Source organism: Meriones unguiculatus, chromosome 17, assembly GCF_030254825.1.
Source record: "Meriones unguiculatus strain TT.TT164.6M chromosome 17, Bangor_MerUng_6.1, whole genome shotgun sequence".
In the NCBI taxonomy this organism is placed as follows: Eukaryota; Metazoa; Chordata; class Mammalia; order Rodentia; family Muridae; genus Meriones; species Meriones unguiculatus.
The window spans coordinates 60,875,766-60,886,255 of NC_083364.1; the positions used below are offsets into that span (position 1 = coordinate 60,875,766).

Here is a 10,490-nt window from a genome sequence, read left to right on the forward strand (position 1 = left end):
AAGTAGGGAATATGCTTGAGCTTATCAGTATTGGAAGGAATTTCTTCAGAGGAGTCTGATAGAGCAGGCAACAAGACCAACAATTAATAAATAGGACCTCAAGAAATTGAAAAGCTTCTGTACAGCCAAAGACATAATCATTTTAGTGAAGAGTCAGCCTACAAACTCTGTTGAGTTTCTGTCTCAATAAACTGTCCATTGGTGAGAGTGGGGTACTGAAGTCTCCCACTATTAATGTGTGGGGTTTGATGTGTGATTTATGCTTTAGTAATGTTTCTTTTATGAATGTGAGTGCCCTTGCATTTGGAGCATAGATTTTCACAGGGACTGAACTGCCAACCGAAGAGCATGCATGGGCAGGACCTAGGCCCCCTACACACGTGGCAGATGAGCAGCTTGGTTGCTAACATTTAAAGCAAGGGCTATCTCTGTTGTAGGCATAATGTTATCATGCACCGTGTAAAGATTCAAATGCTGGTTTATGTGCCCCCACCATATCTGGTTGCATTCCTTGTTCTGAGAATCTCCTGTCTAAACTTTGCTCCCTGATTGTCCCCTGATATGTCAATTAAGCAGCTTAACAGCCAGTCACTGAGCAGGGGAGAGAATTGGGCTGGACTTCATCCCAGCCATGGGGGAAGAGACAGAGAGAGCAAGTGAGGGATTGAGCCGTAGGCAGAGGAGACATCATAAGCAACGAGCAGTTGGAACAAAGAAAGCCATAAAACACAAATATCTCAGGGATTTTGGCAAAGAGGAAGCCAGACTAAATTAGATGGTTAGAATAGAGTAATAACTGTTCAGTATTGTGCCATAAATCTTGTTAAATAAATAACATAGTCCAGTATCAATTATTTGGGTGTTAGCTGGGATAAGAGAGAAACTTCAACACAAACACATTTGTAAAACTACCACTACCACTCTGACTCTGTTGCCTGCCTTTGGGTCCCTTACACACAGCTGGGCTTGCCTTTTCTGGCCTCAGTGGGAGAAGATGTGCCTAGGAGGGTTGTGCTCTCCTTGATGTACCAAGGAGGTTGGTACCTATGGAGGAGGGTGACTCCTCTTCTCTGATGACAAGGCGATGGGGGATTTTGTAGAAAAAGCAATCTATAAGGTAAGGGCTACACAAGGTCAAGTTTGGCCCAAGAAGTGTAAGTGATTAATTCTTTTAATGAATAAGATTTTCTGTCTAAATTGAGGTTATGTGAAATCCTTGTAGGAAAGAAGTCAAGTGGTCACAGTTTAGCCAGACCTTGAAGAAAATATACTGTTTCAGTTGTTCTATGATACCATAACGTGTTACGATTATTTAATCTTTGGTAATGTGCTCTTGAAGCTTCCATTTTTTTTTCAAATAGACATTTCAATAATGTGTGTTACTGAAGCATTTATCCCAATAGTTTCCTTTTACTTAAATAAAAAAAATGACACACTTTCATCCTCATTCTGCACTCTTTTCTTCACACTTCTCTCAGCGTGTCCAATCTATGTTTGGCTTTTATTTAGCTACTGTCAGACAATAGAAAAAAAGCAGCGCTGGAAAAGGCCTTAGCAGTCATCTGGACTGTAGCAGAAGTGGCCTCTGATCACTCATGTAAGCATGCTGAGCTCAGAGTGTCACCTTACAGTTGTCCCTCACTGTAATAATTATCTTGTTGCACTCTCTTTTCTGATTATTTTTCTTGTTAGTTTTAGGTTGAATTGCTCTAAGAAGTGAAATTAACCATGTCCTAAAGAAATGAAATGAAAGACAGGCTGATGGCTAGCCGTATACTGCGGGTATATTTCTGTTTACTGAAATAAAAACCTGCCTCCTCCAAACAGGTAGATGTGGTATCTTCAAACTACACAGCAGTATTGCTATCAAGAAAATAGTATTCAAGTATGCTTTGTAGGAATATTATTTTCAATTGTTCAAACACTTGCCTAGCCACACCGAAAAAGACTCAACAACAACAAAAAAATCTTGAACACTAGTTTCATTTCATTTGCTTTCTGCTGTAATTATTATCATTTATAATAACATTTGTTGGAAAGCACTCATATGCTCTTGATTATATATATATGCATGCGCGTGTGTGTGTGTGTTAAGGAGATTTTATGCACTTATACTTTTGTTAAGGTTTTTTTTTTTAAACTTTAACTTTATTTTTATTAATTACAGGTTATTCACTTTATATCCGAGCTGTAGTGTTAAAGTTTTAAGTGAATTACAATAGTGAAAAATCTTTGGAATATGGACACAGAGTCACACTGAACATTGACTGCTTCGTGACTATTTACCCAAACAGAGCAGGTAGTTGTAAGAAATCAACTCAAATCAAATCAAACAAAGATATTTAACAAAAAATTGTATTTATATATACATAAAAAGATGCCCTAATCTCCGTGAACTCTTAATAGTTCTCTAAAAGGATGACTTTGAACCTACATTGGAGAGAGTTTTCCTGGATTCTGTTTTCTTGGAGCATGTTTAAAGCAAAAATATGTCTTGAGGGATGGGAGGATTGAAATTTAATGATATTTTCACCTAATATAATATCTACTTCAACAATTATTATTGAGAGTCAAAAGGACTCAGTGCTATGCAGCATATATATAGAAAACATTGTCATAAAACTAAGAGTAGGGAAGTTATAAACAGTGAAATGGCAAAAAAAAAAGAAATCTAAACATTTCTCTTTAATAATTTTGCCAATGAATCTATGACTTGCTTATTTCTCAAACTGTAAATAATTGGATTTAACACAGGAATTATGACAGTGTAAAACAGAGAGTCTATCATATCTTGATCATCTACTTCTGAAGATGCCGGGTGCACATACATGAAGAGAAGAGGACCATAGTATAGAGACACTGATAAAAGATGAGCTCCACAGGTAGAGAAGGCTTTCTTTATACCTTTGGCAGATTTCTTTTTTAATATTGTAAACAGAATAATAGTGTAAGAGACAAGGATGGTTGAAATAGTGAAAACCTGGATCGAGCCAGAAAAAATAAAAACAATTAGGTAATTCAGAGAAGTGTCAGTACAGGCAATCTTTAACAGTGATATAATGTCACAATAAAAGTGATGTATCATGTTGGAATTACAGAAGGTTAATCTCAATAAAAAACCTTCATGAATTAAAGCATGAATAATCCCACCTACAAAGGACAAGACTATCAGACAAACACACAGACTATTGGTCATAACCACTGGGTAGAGTAAAGGTTTACAGATGGCCACATAGCGATCATAGGCCATTGCTGCCAAGAGGAAACATTCTGTGGTGGCACTGATATTAAATAAAAAAAATTGTGTCATACATTCAGATAGAGAGATCAGCTTGCTCTTAGCAAAGAGGTCACGCAGCATCTTTGGAACCACTGTGGAAGATATAGATGTATCTACAAAAGCTAAACTTCCGAGGAACAGGTACATGGGGATGTGAAGGTGAGGGTCAGTCCAGATGAGAGTGATCAGACCAACGTTTCCCACAATGGTGATGAGATAGACCGCCAAGAAGACCAGGAACAGAGGGATTTCCCACAGTGGCTGATGAATGAGACCTGTGAGAACAAACTCCGTCAGCTGTGTTGTGTTCTCCTTTTCCATGTCTCCTCTGGATGGCTCTGCAGTGAAAGGCAGCGAACATAAAAAAGTATTTACTAGAATTTATAAACTGAAGACTGGAGATGCAGATTTGAAGTGAATGCAAACATTTATCAGAAGGCCCTTTGAATTTTATTTGCCATTATATAATAAACAAATTATTTAGATTAATATAATAAAATCAATTTAACTTTTAAAAGCTCGAGTTGAAACATGGTAAGGATAGTTAAAGACTTCAAAATATTTTTAGTTTAGTATATGTATGTTTGTGTGAGTGGGTATTGTGTGCGCATGAGTATAGGTACCTATAGGAGTCAGAAAGGGTTAAGGCCTTCCTTAGAGGTGGAGTTATAGGCATTCATATGCCTGCAAGCTGCACAAGGAGAATTGATCTCTAGTCCCCAGAAACAGTAGTACTGCTTTTAACCTCTGGGCCATCTCTCCAGCACTGGACGAAAAGGATGTTAAATAATTGGAACACACTGACCATTTTTAACTTACTCACATGTTAAAAAAGGGAATAGCATTAGAAAAAAACTTTAAAAATTTAATATGTAGTGGTGAAGAAAAAAGTTGCTGGGAGGAAAAACTACTGAGAAATATAAACTACAAAACCATTGTTGTTGCTGTGAGGCTTCCAAACCACATTAGATATCTGAAACATTTGTGGACATTGTGCAAAAATTGGAACACATTTCCATAGAAACTGGTGCAGAAGTTTTGAAATGATGTTTAAAAGTCTGCACTCTATAAAATTCTCCAGGTGATACAAATGTGTGTGAAGCACAAGGAGACCAACAAAGCCAAAAGAAGCAGGGCCCATGGGGTCTCCAGAGACTGATGTATTAACCAAAGACCATGCATAGAGTGGACCTAGACTCTGCTCAGATGTAGCTCATAGACAGCTCAGTCTCCATGTGGGTTCTCTAGTAAGAGAGAAGAGACAGTCTCTGATATGAACTTAGTTGCCTGCTCCTTCATCACTTCTCCCTGGTGGAGTGATCTAGCCAGCCCACAGAGGAAGAGGATACAGGCAGTCTTGATGGAACCTGATAGACAGTAGGGGAGGAGGACTTGCCCTATTAGTGAACTAGGGAAGAGTGTTGGTATAACGTTCTTTTGGAATGTATACAATTTACCCTTGTTCATTCAAATGCTGATTTCTCTACCCCCCTACCTGGTTTCAATCCTGACATTGCTTTGTTACCTGTCTCAAGTTTGTGTAAACATGCCACCATTTGTTCTCTATATTGTCAATTAAAACAACCAGCCATAATGCTGAGCAATGGAGAGGATAGGGTGGGACGTTCTGGTCCAGAGTGGAAGGAAGAGGAAGGAGGCAGGAGAGGAAGAGAGGAAAATCTGAGGAGAGGTCTTGGAACCACTTGGAGAGATGGACCAGGCCTAAGATATGACTAAAAGAAAGTATAATGGGTGAAATCTGAATGGTAGGAAACTATGCAGGCTTGGAGGTTTAGGGTGGAATATCGATTGCCCAGCATTATGCTCTAGGTTAATTCAATAAATCCCAGTCTCTGTGTGGTGATCTGGGTATACAGCTGGTTTAGAAATAACCGCTGCTTAACTAAAAGATATATCAATAGTAAATATTAATACCCACAACAGAAGAGGGATAGGGGAGGAAGAGGGAAGAAGAGTAGGAATGGGAGGAGATAAGGGAGGGGGCTACAATTGAGATACAAAGTGAATAAATTGTAGTAAATAATAATAACAATAATAATATAAATAAAATGATACACCAATGCAGAAACAAATAGAGCCAGCAGCAGGGGGTCCATGTCGCAAACAGGAGCCTATGGGGGACATTTCTGACTGAAACCATAGCAGGTGTTAAGAAGATGGTATTCCTTTGTGGTTTTGTTAAATATACTCCTGCATGAAAGAATTTTTTTTTGTAAATAGAGAAAAATACCTTATTTAGTTATGTAAATGAAAAAAATCTGTTCTATTGGAAACAAACACAAACAAAACACAAAAAACAGCAAAGGTGATATGACCTTGAGAAGGAGTAAGGCAGTGACAAGATCAATTTTAAAACTTAATAGTGTACAGTGGCACGTGATACCTGTATGAGATGTTCATTAAGGGCAGGGTTATCACGTGTTAACTGTATGGCTGGTCAACTAAAACTAAGATTGACAACTAGACACAGTAACAAAGACGTGAAAAGTCCATGTGCCTCCTCTGACCATTCAAGTGAGCAGTGGCGAATGGCGGTGATGATGACAAGAGCAGCTAATGGTGAGATTACGCGTGGATGGCCATTGCATAGTGCACAAAGAGAAGGAAATGGAGGCGTGGAAATAAGTGCAAGTATCCTATGTGAAAGTGGTTATAACAGAGGCGGATTCCATTTTCCACCAAGCGCCAGAGTCCTTCTCTGCTATGCAGCCAGGCAGAGGCTGTCCACCGCAGTAGAAGCTAAAGCATTTGAAAATGACTTTTGCATTCTGACAGAACATACAGCAGAACTGGGTCTAGATGTAAACCCACTCAGCTAGATTTGGCTAAGAGTAGCAAGGGGAAGAGACATCCAGATAAAAAGAGTGGTTTTAGTAGCAAAGGCACCTGGCCTCCAACAATACAGTGTACTCTTTTCTTTGACACATAGCAAGCTAGCTCCAGCAGCACTTAGAGCCTAGGTGAGCAGAGTACTGGCTTCTGATTTCAGATACTTACTGATTGCCTGGCTACCTGATGGTATTAATAGATCATGTCTTCTTGCTGAATATTCTGATACCCCTACCTTTCCATTAGTGCCAAATTTCCACCTAATAATGTATTTTTTTCTTTGTCACCAAAAGCACAGGTAGCTCCCATGAGAATCAAGAGACAGGGAAAAGCAAAGTACTGGAAATGGAGGCACATTCTTTAATCCCTAATGCTTAAGAGTCTGAGGCAGGAGGTTCGTTTGTTTTCGTTTTTCTTCCCCTTTCCCCCCAGCAAGAACCTGCCTCAAAAGAAAACAAAAAACAAAACCAACCAACCAACCAAACAAACAAAATGTAAAATTCCAGTAGGTAGCTGACATTTGTGGTCCTCAAAACGGGACAGATACTAATAATGACAAAATTGAGGAAAATATCAACAGTCAAATTAAAAACACGGGGAGGACAAGTGAAGGAAACCTGAATGCTGACATTAAGAAACATTTAGGAACTTTCCTGAGAAGAGTTTCTCATGTGTGACAGAGGGGGTGTCAGATAATAAAGGAACCAAAAGGACGTCGGATCCCCAAGGCAAGGAAAAGGCTATGGAGGAGCTGAAGAGCGCATTCACCAGTTGTCTAGTGCTCCTAACTTACCATAAACTGTGCCTATAGAATGCCTCTGCATATTTTAAATGAGAGGATAAACACATCAAGGAGATAAAAGCAAAGTATCAAGAGGGCAAAAGGGACAGCAAAGGGGTATTTGTGTGTGTAAAAGAGAACGAAGGGGAGTAAGAGACATAGCACAGGTGTGACAGGTCACAAACTAGGGAGAGGAGCTGCCATCAATTCAAACTAAGTTTCTTTAGAAATCTGATTTTATTTGAGAGCATTTCCATTTTCACTAGTTTTTTTTTTTTTTTTTCCTAGCAAGGTAAAATTGAATGTTTTATTCGATTCAATACAAAAAAAAAAAAAAAAAAAAAAAAGAAAAAAAAATGGAAATTCTCAAATCATGAACTCAGTGGCCGGCTCTTTGATCACCTCCTCCTGAGGGGGGAGCAGCCTTACCAGGCCACAGAGGAAAACAATGCAGCCAGTCCTGATGAGGCCTGATAAGCTAGGGTCAGATGGAAGGGGAGGAAGACCTCTCCTATCAGTTGACTTGGAGAGGGGTATGGGAAGAGATGAGGGAGGGAGGATGGGATTGGGAGGGAATGAAGGAGGGAGCTACAGCTAGGATACAAAGTGAATAAACTGTAATTAATATAAAAAATAAAAATTAAAAAAAGAAAAGGAAACTGACAGAGCTGGGATACAAAATGAATAAATTGTAATTAATAAAAATAAATTAATTTTAAAAAAGAAAAAAGAAATTCTCAAATAAATTTATGTTTAAATTGTATGTATGAGAAAGGGTAAAAGTGTCATAGAATGATGTTCTCAGCATATTTCCCGGCTGTTTATATGTGGAAGATGTGTTTGTATAAAACAAACATATGCACAGATACATCAGTCTACAAAACTGCATGAAATCTGGCTTATATATATTTTTATATCTCTCTCTGTGTATATAAATATGCTTTTTAAGTAAAGTATTACATGAAAACAAGAACATAGAGGAGTTAGATAATGAATGTTCTCAAAGAAATAAAAGTTACTTTTACTGGAATTGCTATCTAAGAGCAACTTAATATTTTAGCTCATCATCACTAAATGTTACGTTAATTAAGTAGGTAATAAAACATCTCTAACCATAAGAATTCAGGTTAAACTTATTTTTAATAAGTTTATCATAAACTTTGCTTATTCATATTTAACCCCCAAACAAAATATACAAACATTGCTCTTGTTTTATTTTATGCTGATCAAGGATATGAAAACATAAATATAAAATTATTGTATATTTAACAGCATTTTAAGTTCCTCATGGAGAGGATTCAGAACATTACAGAAGTCATTTCTGTCTTACCTATAGTCTGGAAGAAGCTGCAGAGATTTTTTAAAAATAGGTCCTAGGCTCTCTAAAGCTGAGATGAACACAGTCCTACAGAAAAGCAATAACCTAGGGACCAGTTCTTACCACAGCGGCTAAGAACGGAGTTTTCCACTTTCCTGATGGTGAGTGCTCTCTGTCACGAATAACTCCACATTTGGCTAAGGCCGAGGATCTGGCTTGCTTCCATGTATGTGGACCTATCTGCATTGCCCCCGTGGCACGCCTGGGTTGGCTACCCAGAGGCTATTTAAGCTGTGGGCTGGCTTTCCCCGGGGTCCGAGGATTGTTCAATGTTCCTGAATAAACTGCATTGAAAAAAAAAAAAAGAAACACTATCTCGAAGAAAAATAAATAAATAAATAAATAAAATGCAAAGAAAAAAAAAAAAACAAAAAACGAACGGAGTTTTCATTCTGCAAACACAGAAAATGTCTACATAAATTTTTTTCAGCCCAAGAGTCAACCAGGTGTAACACTGTGTGCTTCTGCTAAAAGGAGGAGAAATAAAGACCTGAAATTCCCAGCAGGAGCTCATGCATTCCCCCATGGGGAAAGTGCAGTTGCTGTGCTGGGCACTGTGGACTGGACGCAGGCGAGGAGTCCAAATGATCCCATGAGGCACTGTAGACATTTACACTATGACTATCCACTCATAGTGTCCAAACATATCTTCAGATGTACAAACTGCACTTTATGCAGTCTCTTATCACAGTTGACATTTTTGACAGGTTAGGCAAACTTTCATTTAAATTAATTGTAAGGATTGCTTACAGTGTTTCATGATGGTTTCCTCATGTAAATATGTTATTTCCCTTTGTTCTCATTCATTTCCTTTCCCACTTCCATCACCATTCTCCCTCTCTTCCAGCTGATGTCCTTCTAGTTCCTCCTTGTTTCAGTCTTCCTATGACATGTATTCCATTTCCCTTTATTTTCCACCTCACTTGACATCTCTTCCTCCTCTCTAATATTTTGTCTTTATTTTCATGATCCCAAAACACATATATAAATAAACACACATATATGTATATAGATAAATTATATTTAAGTTCTGTAAAAGAGAGAAAAATGTAGTCTTTGTCCTTCTGATCTGTCACTTGACGTAATGATTTCTAGATGCATATATTTTCATTCATATATGACTATTTTATTTTTCTTTATGAGTAAAAATGTTTCATTGTGTGTAAGTGTAGCATGCTTGTTTGCTGATGGACACTTCAGCTGGAATAATTTTCTGGCTATTGTTAAGAGTGGACCAAAAAGCTTAAGACGTGCAAGTATTTCTGTGATGCAGAGATTCAGATTCCTTGGTGTAAATTATTTCATTGCTACTTCATAACTGTAATTTTGCTACTGTTATGAATCACATTGTAAATATCTGACATGCAGGATATCTGATATGCCACCCCGAAGGAGTTGTGACCCACAGCTGAGAACCTCTGGTCTAGAGGAGGTTTTAATGTGATAGGAACATGTTCAAAATTTCCTTTTGATCATTAACATGAGAACTTGTCTATTAGCACCTATTTCTGGGGCTTCAGAGATGGTTTAGGGGTTAATAGCACTTGTTATTATTCTAGAGGACTTGAGTTTAAGTCTGTTCCCTACAAATACATGTTATGAAGACTTGCAATCGTCCATTTCCAGTTCCAGAGGCCCCCTTTTGGCCTCTGAGGCCACCAGACATGTATGTAGTATTCAGACATACATGCAAGTAAAATATCCATACACATAAATATAAAAATAAGTAAATAAAACCCCATTCAGAATGAGTACTTATAATGTATTTTCTGTCATTAAATTTTGATATTTGAGTAATAAAATATATCCACATGCAGTAATAGCTTTGGTTTTGTTTTGTCTGTTTTGTTTCATTCCTTACTTTTTTAGCAAAAAAGGAGAAAGGGAAAGAACATTATATTTCTCAATGACTTAATAGGTTATCTGGCATTTTTACAATTTTACCAGCGATGAAGAAATATTGAGATAAAAATAAACCATATGAAAAGTAGATTCACCGTGAAGACTGCAGCAGAATGGAATAACAAACTGATTGAGGCATATATTCACTAATCCAATCAAAACATTACTGTTCTCTTAAATTTTGTATAATTACCTTCCAATTATCTTTATTAATAACTTTGACTACCAAAGTTCTGTATTGTTACTTCCAGTAGGAATAATGTTTCTAAATAAATACACATATCACTTAATAAATAAAC

The 10,490-nt window shown here is 37.5% G+C and overlaps 1 protein-coding gene across 1 annotated transcript; it reads right to left on the bottom strand.

Annotated features, from left to right (window-relative positions):
- Nucleotides 1-2,664: 2,664 nt before the first annotated feature.
- Nucleotides 2,665-8,355, bottom strand: LOC110543908 (olfactory receptor 5H19). Its single transcript, XM_060371006.1, has 2 exons — nucleotides 8,242-8,355; nucleotides 2,665-3,618 (listed from the first exon to the last, which is right to left on the bottom strand). Exon 2 carries the CDS (start codon nucleotides 3,599-3,601, stop codon nucleotides 2,672-2,674), a length of 930 nt encoding a protein of 309 aa, XP_060226989.1. The 5' UTR covers nucleotides 3,602-3,618; nucleotides 8,242-8,355; the 3' UTR covers nucleotides 2,665-2,671.
- Between the last annotated feature and the right edge of the window lie 2,135 nt (nucleotides 8,356-10,490).

Coding starts and splice junctions, on each gene's coding strand:
- LOC110543908 (XM_060371006.1), bottom strand. CDS start 3,601: ATGGAAAAGGAGAACACAACACAGCTGACGGAGTTTGTTCTCACAGGT.